Source organism: Mus caroli, unplaced genomic scaffold (genome assembly GCF_978045245.1).
Source record: "Mus caroli unplaced genomic scaffold, Mus_caroli_1 scaffold_1, whole genome shotgun sequence".
NCBI classification, from domain to species: Eukaryota; Metazoa; Chordata; class Mammalia; order Rodentia; family Muridae; genus Mus; species Mus caroli.
In genome coordinates this window covers 88,499,675-88,520,991 of record NW_028227256.1, presented here as the reverse complement: position 1 = coordinate 88,520,991, position 21,317 = coordinate 88,499,675, and the positions used below count along the sequence as shown (strand labels likewise).

Below are 21,317 nucleotides of genomic sequence, written 5' to 3'. Positions count from 1 at the left end.
GTCCCTTGCTTTCATGGAACAAGCAGATACCTGTAGTTTTGTTTGTGGGGCTCTCGTAATTCCTGGGGCTTCCTTAAGAACTTTTTCTTTGGGATCCCTTTGCTTCATTCCTTTTCTCCCTAATACTGCCTCCAGAACTTAGTGGTGCTTCATGAACACTCTTAGTTTTACCCCTCCCCCCAGGTTCTCTTCATTTATTCTTATTATTACTGTTACTATTACATGTAAAAGACTGGAAATTATTTTCTGTGTTCAACTTTAAACAATTTATAAGACTTTTGATGTGTTATACTTACTATTTTATAGCTGTTCACATATATTCAGAATGTAAGTGCTGTGCTTTCTTGTTCTGGTGGTTGTATAGTCGCTTCTGTTTGTCTCATTACTTGTGGTTCTTGTCCAGCATGTTTAGGCTGGTGGGGTGCACTCGGTAATGCCTGTGTCTGTGTGAGGATTTGTTGTTGTAATGACAGAATATCTAAGGCTGGTATCTTAGTTAGGGCTTTATTGCTGTGAACAGACATCATAACCAAGGCAACATGATAAGGACAACATTTAATTAGAGCTGGCTTACTGGTTCAGAGGTGCAGTCCATTATCAACATGGCAGCATCTAGGCAGGCATGGTACAGGAGGAGCTGAGAGTTCTTCATCTTCATCTGAAGGCTGCTAGCAGAATACTGGCTTCAAGGCAGCTAGGATGAAAGCCCACACCTACTCCAACAAAGCCACACCTACTCCAACAGGGCCACACCTTCGAATAGTTCTACTTCTTGGGCTGAGCATGTACAAACCATCACAGCTGGGTACTTTACAAAAGAGAGAAGTTTACTTTAGCTTTAGAGGTCAGAGGCTGGAAAGTCCAAGAGCATGGTGTTAGCCTCTGGCTGGGGTTCTTTCCCTTCATCCATAGGAATACACAAGGGTGAAAGCAGTATGGAGAGGTACAGCACCTTCTTTCAAGTTGGTTAGTCCAACCTCACAAGAGGGGCTCAGAGGGCCTATGCAAAGCTGGGCTGCTCCCTGACCCCCAACACACACACACACACACACACACACACACACACACACACACACACACGAAACTAACACCAGCATGAGTTTGGAGAGGACAAATCAAGCTGTGTCTATGTTTGGAAGTTTACTGGCTTCTCCTTGAAATTCATTTTTGTCAGTGCTTCATGGAGGCTTGGGGAAGGCATGAATAATCTGCATAGAATTGGAAGCATGTGACCACTGTAGTAACTCTGCTGTTGAATCCAAGGCACTAGTCCTTTGTGTACCTGCTTATCTCAAGTCAAGGGCAAGTTCTTTTTTTTTTTTTAATTTTTAATATTTTTATTACATATTTTCCTCAATTACATTTCCAAAGCTATCCCAAAAGTCCCCCATAGCACCCCCCACTTCCCTACCCACCCATTCCCATTCTTTTGGCCCTGGCATTCCCCTATATTGAGGCATATAAAGTTTGCAAGTCCAATGGGCCTCTCTTTCCATTGATGGCCGACTAGGTCATCTTTCAATACATATGCAGCTAGAGACAGGAGCTCCGGGGTTCTGGTTAGTACATCATGTTGTTCCAACAATAGGGTAAGGGCAAGTTCTTATCTGTCAGTGCTGTTTCTGTCTATGCATTCATGCTCTCTTGCCCTCTGTATCCTCTGGTGTCTCCTCTAAGCTCATGCATTTGCACCTGCTACATCTTTGCAAAGCTTTCACATAACACTTATGGGTGGGTCTGTGGCTTGTTGTTATACACCTAGAGATGAGTATTCTGGACTTGGTTGGATACCAGCCTTCTACCCCTTTCTTCTGTTCTCTCCTCTGTTTCTCTGCCAACATCATATGCCTGGCTTCTGAGAATCCACAGAGTGACGTAGACCCTTTAGCCACATCTTCAGCCTGTAAGTACATAGGGTTGCTGGAGGAATAGCAAATGGTACACGTGGAGACAGTATTTGGACTGCAGACTAGAAGACCCAAAGGATCCAGGAAACACTTTTTTCTTAGAGCTGCTTCTGTTTTCAAACTTGAGTTTTTTCTCAAATGTGATCCTGAGACCACTATCTTAAACACTAGCAAGTGGGGCAAATCATAATGACCAGCGCCCTCACATGGTAGAAATAATGGGTGGGGCCGTGTCTCTCCACCAAGAGAGGATCCTTTCCACTCCTTCCCTAGACTCAGATCCAGTTCAAAGCTCTGGCATCTGTTGTGCCAGGCCTCAGTGCCCTGATTCATGTCATCATCCGTGCAGCACCAAGCCTGGAAGCTCAAGGGACAGAACAGTACTTTCCATTTAGAGGAACAGGAGGAGGCCATGCAGAGCTGAGGGTAGCTAGTCATCCTAGCACCCTTGCAGCTAGCCCTCGAGCTGGCCATCTGCTTACTACTAGCTTTCAGAATCCTGTGGCTGCCTTTACAGGATACATTTTCCTATTGTCCTCAGAATGAAGTTTAGGGACAGGTAGGATTAGTGCCACCACTGAGTCCTTTACCCAAAGCAGTTTTTTATGTGTGGAGAGCAAAAGCCCTCCTCCCCTCTCCAGAAGGCTAGGAGAACAAAGGCCCTTTGAACTTGCTACCTCAGTTTAAGTCTTGAGTTGCTGGGACTCCTAGAATCTTCTTATAGTTTCAAAGGATGCCTGTTTTCAATCAGCTGTAACCACTCCTTTTTAGGAACAATGGCTGGAGCTGCAGATTGGAGACTCTGTGGATCAAGCAGCCTTACATGCCCCACTGGCCTCTTGCTTGCTCTAGAGTCTCTGAGAAGTCTGCATACTGAAGGGCCAGGCTGAGGAGGGCCAGCATTGTCTGTGCTTATTTTAACTTTATTGCTCCTCAAGTTTTATAGAAAGTCCCTGAAGGGATCTGAAGATGCAGGGTCTGGGGATAGTATCCTAGGACTCACACTTGTCTAATGGATCTGTGTAAGCAGAGGCAGAAGAATGAATCCCTGCCTGGGACGCTTTGTTTTATTTTTTTTAATTTAATGATGATGATTTAAAATTTGTGGTTCTGGGGAGCAACCTCTGGGCTTCGCTGCTGCTGGGAGAGCCTGTAGCACTAAACTACACTGCAGCCTCCTGCTGAGAATTCAATCCTGTGTTTGCAGTGTTAGCTGCTGAGTAACTAAAGTCTTTGCTTCAGAGAACTCAGCAGATTGGAGCTGCTGAGGGACTCCAGCTGGCAGTTCAGCACACTGAGAGGTAAGATAGGGACAGAAGAGTATGGCACTCCAGTGCAGATTTGTTGGCATTTCTCTTTCCTTAGTGCTGTGCACACCATTTCTTTGCTTACTAAGCCTGGCAAGGAGACTATAGGGGAGTTGAATTGCTTGGTGATTTTTACTGTGAAAGACAGAGTTCTGGGTTTATTGATAAGTAATTTTGACTGTGATAGAGTTCTGTGTTTATACAAAATTAGGATATAGGGAAAATATGCTTATTCATATTTTTTGGAAGATTTACTCAAATTAATCTCAAATAGGTTGTTTTAAAATGAAATGTGTGTGTGTGTGTATATATATATATATATATATATATATATATATATATATGTATGTATACCAAAAATTAGTAAACTACACATCTAACACATGTGGATTTTATTGTAAGCAGGTTATACAACAAGGCTGTAAAAGAATCAATTGACATAATCCAGTTTAAAAACCAAATATGAATGTATTTTCTGTGAGAAAGTGTGTTTAAATAAAGCTGGAAGATTTCAGGAGATAGTGCTAGATGACGTTAACCTACAGGACTGACCCCACTCTTTCCCATTCCTTAAACAGTCCTCCACCCCCACTGTCACTTTGGGGACCAAGCTTTCACTATATAAACCCTTGAGGCCACTGCCTAGCACAGCATTTGGTCCTAGATCCCAAACTGAGTTCTAAAGGAGAGAACAACTGCTTTCCAGAAGGCTCTCCATCCCATTCCATAGCTCAGTGCTTCTGCAGCACTTGGGGTCATCAGAGGTATAGGTGTAAAACTGGATGGGCATGGACTGATGCACAAATCTGCAACCACCAGACTACTCTGATAGTGGCTAGGCCTGTTGCTCCTCCTTTCATTTGCAGGTCTTCCCTCTGACCTCTTGGTCATACTACCTTACAGAATTCTGTGCTGAGGGCAGTTCTTTGCTGCTTAGTTTATTGTCAATTTGATACTGTTGAGTTATTTGGAAAAAGGGACTGAGTTGAGAAAATGCCTGTGAATTGGTCTGTAAGTAGATCTGTCGTGCATTTTCTTAATTAGTAGCTAGCACCCAGTTCATTGTGGGTGGTGCCAGCCCTGAGCAGGAGGTGGTCCTGAGTTCTATAAGAAAGCAGGCTGAGCAAGCCAAAAGGAGCAAGACAATAAGCAGCACCCCTCCATAGCCTCTACTTCAGTATCTGCCTTAACTTCTGGATAATAGACTATAAGCTATATGATGAAGAAATAATTTTTTTCCTTCATAAGTTGATTTTGGTCATGATGTTTTATCACAGCTATAGAAATTCTAACTAAGGCTTGGCGTGTGTCAGGAGCCTTCTGGGGCTGGCCTGCTCATCAGGTCCAGTGTACTGGCTTAACATTTCATGGTAAAGAGCTCATTCTACATTGTGAGTGCATTCCAGAAATATGAGGATGTTTTCAATAACATTGTGTGAAAGTCTTTAGTTTCTTTTTCACTTGAGTTTTGGTACATGCAGGATTCATTGTGGTTGGTAGAGTAGAGACAGTTGTGTCCCTATTCACAGAAATAACTGTCTGTGCTGGTATCCTCAGTAAGTCTGTTTGTTGTCTTTCTCACAAGGACCTCCAGTGGAACCTGTCAGCTTCCTGGGAGTATGTCTACTGCTTTCCTCAGCCCAAAATCTCTGCTTGCTAGGGTTTTATGGAAGATGTTTTTTTCTAGCTTTGTCTTGTGCTCATAGTTACAGAGTGGCGGCTTCATTTCAGTGTCCTCAGTGTGAACTGCTGTTTGTTTTAGCTCTCGTGAGTGAGTCCATTATCTCTGTATAGATGACTGGGGAAAGCTGACTAATGTCATTTGAGAATTTTGTGGTGGAGACCATGATCTTTCTGTTGTTTTCACAGTGTCTTTGTCTAGTTCTGTAATGGGGTTTTCTACTCCTGCTAGGGTGAATTAGAGCTCACACTTTGTATTTCTTTGAAGAATGTTGTTTAAAATGAATGACCACTTGGTTGGTACTTTGCCAGGAAGCCCTTGGAAATGATTTTTGTGGTGAGGTTTTGAAATATTGTTTCAGATTATAATGATAGTGTAGAATTAATTTGACCAGTTTTCTGTCTTACCAACTTAGAAAGTTATGTTTTTAGAAGTGTGTCTATTTGACATAGACTATGAAGTATATTGTTTTAAATCACTGTCACATCTGAAGTAGCTGGCTTTTTCTTTTAGTCTATAATATTTTTGTATGTATGTATGTATTTACATATTTAAATATATGCAAATAAAAACATGCAGTGCCTGAGATGAAGCCTGGGCCCCAGCATGTGGCATGCTCACACATTACCACATGTCTCTTGTGGTTCTGCTTGTCTCTTACCTTTTAATTTGTGACTTTTCTTTATTTTCTGAATCCTTACTATCTGAAATTTGTCTGCTGCTTAGTCATTTCAAAGAATCCATTGTTTTTGTTTTTTAACTTGATCTGTGAGCATGCAATGAGTGTTTCTCTCTTCATTCATGAATTTATTTTGTTTTGCATTTGTTCTGATATAAACATAACTTTTATTCTTCTGTAATAATTGTCATTTCAGAGTCTTTCCTAAGCCTAGTCCTGGGAGCTTCTAGCTTCTGTATAGTCTTATCTAGGCCTAGAATGTTTTTTAGCCTCTGAGACTCACTGCTGAATAAGCTCACCCTTGCTTTATAGTTCTTTTTGAGCTCTTGTTGGCTGGTCAGTGCAGCTGTTCTGGCTCAAAACTCCTCTCCACTCAGATTCAAGCTGGCTTCTCTTGGTTTTTCCAGAATTGCTCTGCTTAGTCTAATACTAACTTTGGCAGTCTGTTCTAATCTTCTGGCTTCTCTCTCTCTTTTTTTTTTTTTTTTTTTTTTTGGTTTTTCGAGACAGGGTTTCTCTGTGTAGCCCTGGCTGTCCTGGAACTCACTTTGTAGACCAGGCTGGCCTCGAACTCAGAAATCCACCTGCCTCTACCTCCGGAGTGCTGGGATTAAAGGCGTGCGCCACCACGCCCGGCTGGCTTCTCATTCTTTAGCTCATTCTGTCTTCTGTGTCTAGCTTGTTCTCTCTCTGCAGCCTGTCTCTGTACAATTGTCCCTGTAAAACTGCCTCCTCTTTCTGCACTGCCCCTCAAGTAGCTTCCCTTTCCTCTCTCTTCTCGTGAGAGTTGGCACAGCCTATCCTGTCAAATCTTTCTCTGATTCATCACTTTGTCTGTTACTCAATTAGACATCAATTTCAACATGTATGCTTTCTTCTACAAACTAACTGTACCTTCATTGTTTGGGATTTAAGGGTGTATTAAGGTGTGTCTGCATTCTAACCAGAGGGATTAGAGGTGTGTGCTAAGGCTAAGCCACACAACAACTAGAAACAGGTTTTTCCAGTAAACAACAGATTCTAGAGGTTCACAGTGTGATCAAACATCCTGCAACATTCCAAAATTGTTTAATTTCTTAATATAGATCTAACTTAGGAATCTGTATTCTTACTGTCAGATAAAAAGTTCCTACTTTGCTCAGTATCTTCCAAGAATGAATTTATTTGTGTGTGTGTGTGTGTATACACATGTGTATGCATCTGTGTATATATGTGTGTATCTATGTGTGTCTGTGTCTCTGTTTATTTATGTGTGTGCATGTTTGTTCAAGTATGTATCTGTGTGTATGTGCGCACGTGTGCGTGTGTACATGGGGTGAGATGGAATGGGACAGATTTTTATCAGAAGCTGCAGGTTACCCAGATTCTGTCAGTGTAATGTGGGTTCCCAGAGACGAACTGGCTGCAGTGAAATAGACCTGGGCCCTAGCTTGGTTCCTGACCCTGCCTACCCTGAGAACTGCTGCCCTGGCTGAGCTGTGAGTTCTGGATATCCCTGGGCTGTGCATCTTCCTCAAAATTCTTGATGCCAGTTGTGTATAGCAGGACTTTTCTGAGTTTGGCGATCACTAGCTATGATGAGCACCTTACTTAGACACCCTGCTTTAACATTTCCCACTTGTCTGATAGGGTGCAGTTGCACTGACTATGGAATCCTATGTACATGAAACAAGTTAATATATCCAGCAGACCAGCCTACAGGTAGGGCATGGTATGGACCAAGATTCCATGATATGGACCAAAGAAAGGAGTTGCATGTGCAGATTTCTGGCTTCCAACGTAGAGCAGTGCCTCTCATAGGACTGGATACAATCGCATACCTTCCCGTCTAGAAGAAAAACATGGGGTTAATCAGTACCTAGAAATGTATGTTGCCTCTTCCAGAACCATGCATGGAAAACTCAACTCAGAGAATACATATAACATAGGCTGTGTATGGCATGCATCTCTCCTGCCCAGTGCCAATCAGACAGCTTTCCCATAGATGCACCCACAATACCTTTCTTTACAGTTTGGTTACTGAAGAGTAAATACCACAGTGCATCTTCTGTTTATACCATCGCTAGCTTCTTTCTCAAGCATGATTTCTATCCTGATGAATTGCTAGCAAAGTTCTTGGCCATTTCCTACGAGCATTGCAGTGAGGCAGAGAAAGCTGGTATAGAAGACTTTCCTGCCTTTGAGGCTCAGGCCATGCCACTGTGTTGTGCATGCATTCTTAGATGCAAAACATTCTTAGATGTTTGCTCTATAAAGTGCTTTTGACTTTTCCACTGTAAGTCCTTCATACAATTGCACCTGCATGCTTACGTGCACATTAAGTAATTGTAATCACATTTCAGACATCTTTGGGAAGGGATGTTGCAGATAAATCAGAATGCTGAGTAGAGTTAGACAGGGCTCTTCAGTACTTGTGAGTGACGGTCTGAATAAGTTTGGTGCTCTCAAGTGCCAAGGCAAGATAGAGGTTGAAACACATGTGTGCTATTTCATTCACTTTAGAAATGTACAAGAAGGACAGTAAAACACTATGCCAAAAGTCCATCCCATAATAGACTCATCCCAATAGCCAAAGTCTGATTGCTAAACATTGACCTACATGAGGGTCAAGACAATTCTAAGAGCCAGAACAGGTCATTATGTCCCATCAGAATAGAGCTATTCTGAAACCTTTGGATTTCAGAACTTGGGCCAGCCCCAAGTCTCCCTGTGACTGAGGACAGGACTATTTAAGTATCTGTGAGATCTGTAGCTAAGAGAGACTCACGTCATTAGGATATTGTAAAACACACCACCTACACTAGAAGACTGATCATTAATTTTAAAACTTGGCAAAAAAAAAAAAAAAAAAAAAAGGCAAGCACCTGTCCTCCTGTCCTCCCTTTCTTATAAAGCCCTCTAGTCAGAGTAACAAGGTAGCAAGCTTTTACAGAAAAACCCAGTGAACACTCAAAAAGAAGCAACTGTGGAACCAGAAGGGTGTTGCTACTAGCAACAGCCATGGTTAGCTGCTAACACCTACCTGGGATGCCCCCACCAGTCTCCTAGCTTCCCAGGCTCTTGCTGGAAAATCATAGCCAGATCTGCCAGGCCCTAAGAACATATCCCAGTTGGCAGAAAGCCAGGGCAAGGAGTTCATTGATCCAGGCAAGCGTCATGAGTAGAGCTGCAGGGCAGGTAGCCAGTGTCTGTAGCTGGCATGTGTTCATGAGAGGAGCGGGGGTGGGGTGGGAAACTCCTTCACATGTGCTGGCACATTACAGTGTCTCTGAGAGATACAGTTTGCTGGCAATGCCTGCCCTTACTGGGTCCTGATTCAAACAATATAAAATCCATTCTTGAGACTAAAAAGTGGGGTGACTTTTTAGTCACTTGATAGCGTGGAATTCTTACTAACTTACTTGGATATGCTGACAGTATCTTACTGTTCTATAAGAATCTTCCAGAGACATTTGTCCGGTGTGTATGGATAAAATGGTGTGAAGGAAGAGGTATATATAGGTGCACACTCAAAAGAACCAGGACCAGGTGAAGAGTCCATTGCACAGTTCTTTCTGTTTTATGTACTTTGAAAAACCAGTTAGTTATTCTGTGTACATGAGCGTGCGTGTGTGCATGAGTGAGTGCCTCTGTGTGTGTGTGTGCTTGTGTGCTAGCCTACATGCCTATGGGTGCAAGTCAGTTTACTCTTTCCACCAGGAGGGCTCTGGGGCTAGAACTTGGGTCTTTACATTTCCTAAGCCATCTCACTGGTCTTGCTTTGTGTGCTTTTGAAATCGTCCCCAAACACTTAAAAATGAACATCTAGCAAAGGGTAGTAAGCCAGCAAGAGTGAGAGGGGCATGTGGGCCACATCTTGGAAGGTGGAAAGTGGGTTTGGAAACCTCTGCTTACCTGGCAGACCCAACAAAGCCAGAGCCCTCTCCAGAACACTGAGTGACTAGGTGACACCACGGAGTGTCTTCCCTTCAAGAAAAGAAATGGAAGCAAGCAGTCTGCTGGTGTAGAGGCAGAAGAACCCCACCCTCTGCAGTGCTGCATGACTGTCTCCCTTCTAAAGGTGTCCACTAAAGGTTTGTTTGCTACAGACTATGGCCTGAGGTCTTCTGCCTGGAGACAGAGTCAAGCTGAGGACTTGTATGTGTGACTAGAGCAGAGGCCTGGGTTGCTGTATTCCTTGACAGCTGCCAGGTGCCTCCAAGGCTCGGCCTTCATTCTGCAGGGCTCAAGTAGCAACAGACCTCTCTAAGAGAGAGAAGGAGACCTGGAAGCAGAGGCCTTAGGCACCAAGCTGGCAACTCCCTAACTGATGCCTTTAGTGTGAGAATCCATTCAGTTCTGTTCCACCTGGGACAGGTAGCCCCAGGCCTGGCTGGGAGCAGGGACTGCAAGAAAAGAACACTACCCTTGACGTGCCTGAGCTCCTCCTCACCCCAGAGGCCAGGGATCTGGATAGCATAAACGTGCGGGAGCTGTTGGTCTTTGAATGTGACTGTGGTTTATCAAAATAGCAGGAGTAATGACAAACTTCAAAAGGTGAGGGTATACATTTTAGGAAATCTCAGTGGGGATAAGAAAAAAGAGAAAGATAGGGAAATGGAATAGAAAGCTAAAAGATTATTTCAGGAGACCATTGCCATACATTCAGAGTTCCAGAAGAAAAGGCGGTGTCCATTTCTTGATCCAGAATGACCCTGAAATACCTATTAAGGTGTCCCTTGTCTGTAGTGCAGGACTAACACTGAGGGGCCAGTGAGGTCTATGCACAGGCTAGGGAGCCCAAGTAGGTGGTCTCAGAACATCAGGAGAAAAAGAAGTCATGGTACAGGGTCCAGATCTGATGACTTACCATTTTCAGTGACAGACACAACAGCAAGAAGATATGGATCATGAGTGCCTTCTCCTTTCTGACTGATGGCGTGGCTTTCGATCTGTGCCAAGGGAAGAGGCCTCTTCACCTGCCACAGGTGCAGGTGTGCCCCTTGGACATCCTTTCTAAGTCAGATTGGGCCTGGGCTCCTGCAGAATGAGAGGAAAACTAGAACAGGAAGTATAACAAAGGTGATGGGAGAATTCTGTGGGACTTAGGCCAGGAGAAGTTAGAGACGGCAAACTCGGGTAAGAAGTTACGCAAGAGACTGTGTTGACTGGCCATATAGTAGCAGGTGGGCCTTTAAGACAGGCATTTCTATGGCTAGCTGCCTGCTCTCTTGTCAACCTGATAGTGAGCCTGGGTAGACATGTTTTGACCCACATCACCCCTCCTGCTTCTTGACCTGCTACCCTGGTTGCCTGAGGACACTGCTTTTTCAGAGGCTGCTCAGCTGCACCTGAGTCCTAGAGTGGCCGTGGCACAGGTAGAAGAGCAATAATACTGAGCAGCTTGCTTTCTGGATTGTAGAAAGTCTGTGCTGGGTAGTCCTTGTTTCTTGGCATTACTCATATGCTTGCCCCAGATAGGCAATGGTTATTTGTCCCAGAAGTTTGGACTCCAAAGACCTTTCCACCTTAGCCTGTCACCTGCTATTGTACCTCACTCATGCCCACTGCATTTATTCTGACCAGTGAGAGAATTCACCTTCTCGATTGCCCATGCCACAAAGAAGCAAGAGAAAGTCAGGTCCAGGTCCAGATGTGTTTCCCCTGAGAAGGTGTGTGGGGTTCCCAGGGGCTCAGTGAGAGAGAGAGAATCTGGGACTCTGTTAAGTACCAATGTTCCTTCTTGCCTTTTACTTGGTGACTATGCCCTTGGTTGTGGCTAACATGCTGTGTAGCAAGAATCAAGTTCTGCATGGCCAGTGCCCTCATCCTCCTTCCTCCCACTCTTGCTCTTCCCCTACCCCCATTCAGGCAAATGTCAGTGAGAGGAAGCTATGGTTACATAGTTGAAATATCTATTATTTTTCCCTGGAGCTGAATGAGTTATTCTTTACTGAGGCGACCCTCAACTCTGGTGTGTTTCCTGAACAGTGCTGCTTTCATTCTGTGTCTGTGTGATGGCATGAAATGGTGTCAGGGAAAGAAGAGTGACCCACGTAATGGAAATCAGGATCTGGGAGGGAGAGCTGGAGGCCTTTCCTGTAGGAGGGCTTGCTCCCAGCAGACCCGTCTTTCTCCTCTGAGCACTGAATGTGGGCTTTGTGTCCTCACTGACGTCATCAGCCCAATTGTATTGATAAGCTTTTCAAAGCACAGCCTATGGAGGAGTTTTCAGCCCCTCCATAGAATATTCCTGAGCATACAGGCGTTATTGTTCTGATGCTGTATTCTTTAAGAAGAGAGGATTTCGTTTTCTTCTCCTGGAGCCCTAGGTCAAAAGCACCAACAGCTTCTGTTGGGAACTTGTGGCATTTCCAGTGATTTTGATACAGAAATAGCACAAGTCATTCTTGTCACAACTGCCAATGCCATGCTCTCATGAGTGAATGGGGACCATGGCCTCAATCTCTGCAGCTGGCACTTGAGCAGGGCTACAGCCAGACTCCTGAAGATGACTGTGGGAATGAGCAGGCCATGTTCCCAGGAGCCCATAACCAAGTCTCCTTGACTGTGTGGGTTCCAGGCCTCATTTTGTGTCTGCCAAGGTGGCCTTACTTGAGAGGAAGCAACAGCAGTGACAAGGTATGGATGTGAGTCACAGGTAACAGAGGGCCTTTGGTCTTCTGCTGTCTTCCGCCTTCTGTAGCCAAGAGTGGACTTCTGATTGGTACTTCAGGATAAAGGCCAAGGCAGGCTTTCCGTCCTTCCCAACACTTATTGTGGCAAGGAAGTGCTTCTTGGAGCTCACTGGCAGGCAGACTTTATTGAGGGACCAGTGCTGGGACCTAGCACTGCCCTCTGCTTTCATGTAGAACAGTTGAGCCCAGGCCCACTGTAGACTTGAAGAGGGGTCTCAGTGAACTGTCACATGGGTCTTATTTGCTCTGTGGTGCTCGGGCTCTGGGAGTGATGCCTCTTTTTTTCAATCCTCCAGTGTAGGTACCCTCTGGAGACCTGTAGTCCACACAGAGCCCAGAACAAACCCTGTCCTTGGCTTCTTCTTCAGCTGTTGGGCTCCTAGAAGTTAGGAAGTGGAGACTGGAAGCATGGGCACTGCCTGAGGGAAGAGTGGGCAGCAGTCTTAGGCTTGTTCACCATACATGGTGACACTCCACTCACTTTTCAGTCCGGCTCACAAGTTTTGGGTACCTTACAGTACCCAAGGTTACAGCTTATTTTAAAGCTTTTAAAAGAATGCCTTAGGCATGAAAACATTAGTAAATTGAGCATACGGAATGAAGATGCAACAGACAGAACTCAACTCAAGTAATAGCTCTGCCTCCCCCTGTCATCAGCTTTAGTTTGTTAAGATAAAGCTCTGTTCAGTGCATGGCAAGCACCTTCAGAGTGCCCCCTGCTGTTCTTTTACAAAGTGTGCCCCATCAGTCACACATGTTGGCTCTTGTTCAGAGACCCCAATGACCCTTTTACTTTCCTTGGTAGGGGACTGGCCAGCTTGACCTGGAGGTCAGGAGCTATACTGCCGGATTTGCAATGGGAAGACTCAGTGCTGTACAGTTGGCCTCTGACTGAAAAGAGTTTCCGTTGTTACAACACTCACTTTAGTATCCTTTGGACCAAGCCTGATTGTGGTTTTCTTGTAACAGGCTCTAAGACCAGCTCAGAAACAGGGAAGTGCTACTATGGAAACTGCTCCAGCTGGCTATATCTCTGCCCTATAACTGAGGAGGAGCAGCTGAGCAGCTTAGTCTTTCCATGACTGGAGCTGTCAATCCCACCCCCCAGGTGCCCTCTGTACATCCTGCCCTGCCAGTCCCTAAGCATTCAGTACCCCCAGCTGTGCCTGTAGAGGCCAGAAGAAGGCATCAGATTTGGATTTCTTGAAGCTAGAAGTTATGGGCAGTTGTGAGCTGTTTACCGTGGGTGCTGTGAACTGAACTCTAGTCCTTAAGTAGCAAGTGCATTTAAACTCTGAGCCATTTCTCTAGCTCCAATATCTATAAGTTTAATTTTTTTCAAATCATATTTTTAATGATGGTTTTTAAATGCTTTAACCTCCCTTGAAGCCCACCACTCACCATAGAAAGTGGAAAAGAAAAGATTGGGGGTAGGGAAGTGGACCTCTTTAAAAAGCAACTCCTGTCTGTGTTGTCTGGAAATTGGAAGTTCAGTTCACAGGTTAGCAGGCATCGGCAGCTAAATCCACTCTCACTTCACAGATACACCAGTAATCCAGTTCGGTAGGTAGCAACGCTGGTAACAGGACCTAGCAGACACAGCCAGGCCTCAGCCTTGGCTTGAGTCAGCAGGAGTGACTAGATGGAACACCAGGAGAAGTTCTTGGCTGTGCCTCTCTCAGAGAAAGGAAGACACGAGACCCATAAGCATTGCACAGCCATACCAGCAAGCCCAGTCTATCTCCATCACTCCATCGAGTACTAATTATACCCTCCAAACATCACATGTCTACCTTGTGCCTTGCTTCAGCATGTGCATCTGTCTCAGCTGATATTACTATGAATCCCTGGAAGTGGCAAGAAACTGCAGTACACCACCAGAAGGTTTTTTTTTTTTTTTTTTTTTTTTTTTTGGTGTGATTCTCTCTATGGAGTCCTGACAAATGCAGCTCAACTATGCAATGTAAGATGGACCAATACATGCATGTTGTTAAAAAAGAATCTTCATCATGTGTGCTTTAGAGTACTTGCTTTAGCAGAACATCCTCTCCAGTGTCTGCTTCAGTGAAATGTTCTTTCATGAGTCTGCCTTAGTCTTTCACCTGTGTCCACTTCAGGAAAACACTCCATGTATTTGCCCAGCAAAACACCATCCAACACAACTGACTCTCCAGTGAACCCTTAAGTTTCCACTTCAACTATCCCTGTGACCAGTATATGGGTTCATTGGCAGGAATGATTGGCCTGTCATGTTCTTGAAGTTAACTCAGATGATCCTTTTAAAGGTTGTATACTTGATATTGAAAGAGCTGCTAGGCATTCCTAATGGTTCCCTCCTGTGAAAATTAGAGATGGGCAGATGGCATGCTCTTGTGGCCAGCATCTTTGATACAGCCTTGTTAATATGTAGATCATAAGTCATGTCAGCAAAATTATAGGAGTCACACCTGCCTCCTCTCCCAGGGCCAAGTGAGGTAACAAACAGAAAAAGACAGCTTGCAAGCTGTGAGGCCGTGCCATGGTTTCATTAATTCTTCATGAGTTTTTATTTAAGCCAAATTATCACTGTTTAACTAGACACTTAAGAATTTAAAGTTGTGTGATTGATTATAGGCTAATTATCACCCCTAATCAACTCATATTCTAAAATAAAGTGGCCACAGACTAAGCCCACCAGGGACCCTATGTGTCTCTACCTGAGAAAGATGATGTAACTTACCCCAGGAAATCATAGCTTGAGACATTTAGCCAAGAGAGTGGCAAGTTTAAGGATCGTATATGTGAGCTCAAAATGGGGGAACAGTTAAAACCCCAGCATGTAGCAGCAGCTGTTACCTACTGTGCCCCTGAGGATTGAGGAAGGAGCTTACCCTGAGGTTCCTTCAGAAGTCTTCCCCTTTCTAAACGGAGATGGCTCGGTTTAATTCCTTACCCTGAAAACATGGAAATAATATCATTCTACAAAACTGGCCTGATAACTTTTCCATCTTGTTTCATTTTGTAATAAGAGATTAAAAAGGACAAGGCAAGGAGAGTAATCCAGTCCTTATCCCTGTGTGTGAGAGAGCCCCTGCCCAGGGAGCAAGCAAAGCTCAAATAAAAGGCTTCTAGTGTACCTTGCTTGAGCCAAGGTGTGGAAAGTAGAAACATCCCTGTAGACAACCAGAGCCTTGCCTCACTGATGAGGAGGGCAGAAGCCTTGCTGATCCTACTGTGTATGGTAGGAGAGATTAACTCATGGGCCACAGTGGGCTTTCGTTGGACATGAATATCCAATTGCCTTTTTGGTTGCTTAGTGGCCCTATGGCTAGGCAGGCTGTTACACCAAGGCCTACTTATTCCTTGGGCTCTGTCTGCTCCTACCCTTTGACAGTTTAGCTCTGGCAGATTCAGTAGAGACCAAAGGGCTAGATCAGAAGTCAGTGTGCTGACAGAACCTGTTGATGGGTAGACTCAAGAGGATCTGTGTGGTGGCTCACACCTCCCTTCTGAGTCCTATGGACTCTCTGCAGGAGAGCTGTATCTTGAGGCCGAACACCAGGGTTCTGATGTTAGAGTTCTCCCCAGCCTTACTCTATGGACAAAGCAGAGTCCTGGGGCCAGAGCTCTAGTCATTTGGTAACCTAGGCCAGCTTTGGGACTTGCTGGGTGGGAGTGGCAACGGGAATGCCAGGGACCACAAGCACAAGGTACCTTTCTTATTCAAGTCTATGTTCTCAGTATTGTCAGTTAGTTTACCCAGGAAGAAGGTTTAGGAGAACTCTTGGTTCAAGACTACCCTGTATTTGTGAGTAGAAGACACTAAAGGCGTAGCCAGAAGCAGGGATACAGGATAGCCACATTTAGGACTCTGATCAAAGTCAGGTTCCTAAGCTGCTGACCCTCAGCACCTTATGGCCAGGGTCTGGTTCAGGCATATACCACCAGTGTTGTCCTTGAACTTCCTTCTAAACTTGAGTTCCTTCCAGTAGGCAATGTTCTTGCCTCCTTCCCTTGGATTCAGTGCTTATGTATAGGCAGATGAAGTACAGCAACCAGAGCAGGGTGGAGGGGCTTTCTGGAGGGAGGACATACAGGGCTCTGGCCCTAACCCAGTGAATGTCTGCATAGCCACCTGTTGCCAGGTGCTGTATAGTGAGCAGCCCTGCACTTTACTTAGAGCTTTCTAGCTCCCACAGAGCCCATTCTTGACACACTGCTCCAGCCTGCAGTAGGAGTGGTGCTTCTTCATCAAGTTGGTAATTTGTTCTTTTATTGTTTATTGTGTTTTTAAAATTTTGTGTGTATACATATGTGCGTTTGGGTGGTAAGTAGGTGATGCATGCTATGATACATGTATAAAAGTTAGAGGATAGCTTTCAAGAGTTGGTTCTCTATTTCTACTGTATGCATCCTAGGGACTGAACTCCAATTGTCAGATATGGTGGCAGGTGTCTTTACTCACACTGAGCCATCTCTCTGGCCCTGTGTTGGTCATTTAAAACTTACCTTTCCTCCACATTGTTTCTCACACTTTAATTTGGAATCAATTTTGTAAGCCCTGAGACTGACTTGGCTTCTGCTTTAAATCAGAATCACGGTGGCCTCTCCCTTGGCACAGTGTAAGTGCAGAAGCCACCCTGATGAACGTTCATGCTGCCCGCCAGGAGCACACTTTATTGGCTGCAGTTGGTTGGGTAAACATGTTTTTCAAGAGGGTGCTCATTTTACCATGGCAACAGGCTCTTCACTTGAGTGTCTATCTGGACCACTTCTATGGCACACACTGTTCTTGAGGCTCACACATAGCTCTGCAGTGGCTTCATTCAGAGAAGGAGCAGAAGCAAAGTACAGGCAGTTTGTCTGTCCAAGTATTGGCACTTGGCTTCTTGCTTGGCTAAGCGTAGGCTTTTACCAGTATGACATCAGATAGGCCTTTGGGTCTGCAGTGGGGTCCTTTGAGAGTGGGGCCTCTCATTTTGACAAAGGGTGGGGTAGTAGGAACTCGATGCAAGTATGTTTCCTCACCAGATCTCTCATTGCTGTTAAGATCTTTATGCTTGAGGACAAAGCCCTGGGATCTCTGAGCTTTGTGCGTTGAGCCTACCAGGCCTTCGGCCAAGGGACACCAGATGCCCTTTGGACCACCAACACACCATGATAGTTACATCTAGGCTTTACAGGGAAAGAGGGACCCATACCTCAAGGCTAGCTTTGCTGACATAGTGAGCCACTCTCCTGTGTTGTGCTCTCTCTACAGTGGACGTGGCTACAGCGCTGCCTCTGCAAGTGGCCCCTACAGCAGTACCCATGGACCTGCGCTTGGACCACCAGTTCTCACTGCCCTTGGAACCTGCATTGCGGGAGCAGCAACTGCAGCAGGAACTCCTAGCATTGAAACAGAAGCAGCAGATCCAGCGGCAGATACTCATTGCAGAGTTCCAGCGTCAACATGAGCAGTTGTCCCGACAGCATGAGGCACAGTTGCATGAACATATCAAGGTGAGCAGCAACCTTGGGCTGTGCCATATGTCCTTCTGTCCATGGTCTGTTTACCCCTGGAGAGCTTAGACATGTGAATCAGGTACCCTCTGGATGATATCTGCTTCTTCTTCCCCATGGTTGGTATGATTTTATCTAGTACTGAGGTATAGACAGGTGGCAGCTTCTTTTTCTGTGCCCAGGATGGGCTTTATCCATCTAGTACGTAGTCCAGGTACTTTCTGGGTGACATCTTCTCCTTTTGTTCCCAGGATTGGCATCATCTATGGAATGCTAAGACCCGAGAACTAAATACCCTCTGGGTGGCATGTGATTCCTTTTGTCCCAAATGTACAGTCTTACTCACAGAATGTCAAAGCCCAGGTACCAGGTGACCCTCACTTTAAGGCTGTTGCAAATGTCCTAGGTTTTATGCATCCTGAAGAGGACTCAGGACCTCATTGTATAGAAGTTGCCTTCTAAAAATACATGTAGAAAGATAGCCAGAATTTCAGATTAAATAAGTTGAAAAGAAACCCACACAAGTGGTATGTAGATACATGGTGAAACTGGTAGGCCAGGAAAATCTCTACTGAGAACCATATTGAGCCACACTGTCCAGTAGAAACTACACTTGCACTCGTCACAATAAAGCAAAAAGCCACCCACACGAGTTGTTCGAGTTGCCCACAGCTGTATAACAGAATCACGCAACACATAATAGCTTTGGCAACAAACAGTCTTTACTGTGGTAAGGGATTGGGTCCTGCCCTGAGTGTCATGTGATTGTACTGTATTGGTCATGGTAGTTGCATCTGAGGCTTAGCTGGGCTTAGAATGGAGGATATACAGTCAGACATCGCTGTCCTAGTTCAGTCACTGCACGGAGCAGCTTTCTTAGACCCACTTTCCCTACCCAAGAGAACAGGACCAAGATGGAGTCCCAGCATCTAGAACCCCTGGGCCTGGATTGGTACTTACCACTCTGCAATGCTGCCATCACTAGACCAGTCTTATAACCTGTGGGAGGGTCCTGGGCAATGACTCCTATCTATATAGGCTATACTGTAGATTCCTAAGAGTCTGCATAAGGCTCGCCACTGGTTTAGATAGCAGAGCCCTGCCTGCCCTGGTGAATAGACCCAGTAGCAGCTCTAGGTTCCCTTTCAGGAATGTGTGCTGAGAACATTGTCCTGCTTGGGCCTTGTGAGAAAGAGGATCTAGAAACCTCACCCTGGGCTCTGAAAGCTGCCTGTAAGGAGGCTGGGGCCTTTGGTATTGTGATGGTTGCTCTCTTAAGTGTCCTAGGATGGGAGGTTGTTGCTGCTGCTGCTGCTGCTGCTGCTGCTCCATGCTCTTAGGTTAGAATGGGCTAGTTAAGGACTGACTCTACCAGGACCAAGCTCATCATCCTTGAATCCTTTTTTACCTGGTAGGAGAGGCCAACACCAGACCTAGGGAAGAATTGCCTTGCTGATAATTGCCCAGTGCTCTGCTGAGGATGGTCAGGGCCACCTCCCATGGGGCCCTGTTTTCCAGGACTAGGAGCTGTGTGTTTCAGGTTGGCCTCAGGCAGGACGGTGTGCCAGCTGGAAAGCAGTAAAAGTCATTTTAGGCAGTGGCACCCAATAGCCCTGATGTGCCAGCTGACTGAGTGCCACCTCACCAGGCTGCTGCCTTATTTTCGACATGAGTCATAGCCTCACATATCTGTGCCTCTTAAGAAGCAGTTCAACCCCAAATTTTTAGCTTTTTTTTGTATTCTTTGTGGCCACAGCTCCTCGGTAGCAGCTTCCTGACTCAGTGTCATCATGGCCCCTTCTCACTATTATTACAAGTTTACAGTTTGTCCCTTCTCTGTGATTTCAGGTCTTGATGCTGCATTGCGTCTCTGGACAAGCCTGTAGGATGGCCTCTGTCCTGCAACATTGAGCTTTTTGCTGCACTTTTGAGTTCCGTTCCCAGGGGCTGGTTTTGTGGCCAAGTTTCTGGGCCTGAGTCCCTTTCTGAAAGCTGGCTCTGTATACAGAGGAGCTCTGCCAGGGATTCACCTATGTTAATTCCAGGCTTTTGGGTGATACTAGTGAAGACCAGACCAAAAGCTTGAAAACAGTATAGTGAGCCCTGTGCCATGAGACACAGGTTCAGGGCAGTGGACCTCAGCTGGACACGCCCTTACTCTACTGGCTATCTCAGAACCAGCCGTACCTGTGCATGCACCGGCTTTCCTCCAGTCTCAGTGTAGACCCTGGCCAAAAACAGACTAGGGAGCTCTGCTAAATTACAGTTTACCTGTGATGTTCCCATCATTAAACATTCCTGTCCACAGCTGTTTATACACACGATCCTTGCCAGCAGCATGCAGCATGACAGGAAGATAGACCAGTTGTGCAGTGGAAGGCTCTAACAGGTATAGTGAATAGTCAATGTTGTGTTCTTGTTCTGTCAGTTGATTAGAACAGTGAGTATTCCCATGCTTTAAATAGTGAGGGTCTCAGAAATCTTAAGTACCTATATGAGTTTCCAGGGCAGGAGCAAGAAGCATAACAAAGATCTTTGAGTTAGGGTTCCATCAGCCAGGGTGTAGTCTCTGACCAGTCTTGCTTATTAGCACTTTCTGGTGTCAGCCCAGGTGAGTCTCTAGCAGCACGCCCCTCTACCCCATATTTCTAGATCCTAGAAGAGATTCTGTAGGCCCAGAAACATAGCTTCAGGGCTGGCCTCAGATGAGATTTCAGCATCATAACAATTCAAGGTTACATTTTCCTTTGTGTTTTAATATCTCTTTTTTTATTATTAAAATTGAGATTTAAAAAAGCCTTTTGACTGTGTAATTGTGTCATTGCATTAGCAGTCTTTTGTTTTGATGGTTTAAACTCTCTTCATGCCATCATATTGTTAACGACACTTGGCAGTGGGGTTTGTCAGACAGATTTCTTGAACACACAATCTAATTAGTGTCATTAAATCATCAGTCAATTTGAATAGAATTTATAATTGGAACAGGAGTAGTTTTTAAAGTAAAACTTCAGTTGGTAATTTGGGATAAACAAGGTCTTTCCAGGGGTTGTAATTCTCAGAATCACCTTATCCCTGGTGTAAACCTTGCTATTCTGCTCTTTTCTCCCTAGCCTGAGGGGGTGGGGCAGCTGAATGGAGAGGGGGTGCTGTGTCATTAGCCAGAATTGCCCTTACAGAGGCTGTCTGCTGTTTCAGGCCCAGGTGGCATGGAAAGTCAAGACAGTGGCCCAGAATACTCACCTTGTACATTTGCAGTTGTATTTTTAGTATTTAGAGGTACCTTTTTACCACAGAAATGCACTTTCTAGTGTTTGTACTTGTAGTGCAGGGTTAGCAAGATAGCCTTGGGCCCTGCCCCTCCTTCTCCACAGAGACTTCAGGCCCCAGAGTTGACCTGGGCTACTACAGGCCAACCTTTCCCTCCGTTAGGACTAGATTACAGCAGTTTCCTCCTCTAGGAGAAGATTGCTTACTGCTCCTTCTAAGCCTGGCTCACCTGTCCTTTGGTTAAAGAATCAGATGTTTAATTACTGTCACTATCATCCATGCACTGTTCAGCTGAACCCTGAAGGTCAGCTTTCCCCT

General features: G+C 45.2%; 1 protein-coding gene across 9 annotated transcripts in view; it reads left to right on the top strand.

Moving 5' to 3' along the window:
* Positions 1-21,317, top strand: part of Hdac4 (histone deacetylase 4) — a 242,546-nt gene that overhangs the window by 124,988 nt on the left and 96,241 nt on the right. For all 9 annotated transcript variants that reach the window (XM_029480595.2, XM_029480601.2, XM_029480630.2 and 6 more), the window contains one exon: positions 17,491-17,732. In XM_029480595.2, the coding sequence (XP_029336455.1) occupies positions 17,491-17,732 (242 nt within the window). The remainder of the gene's footprint in view (positions 1-17,490; positions 17,733-21,317) is intronic.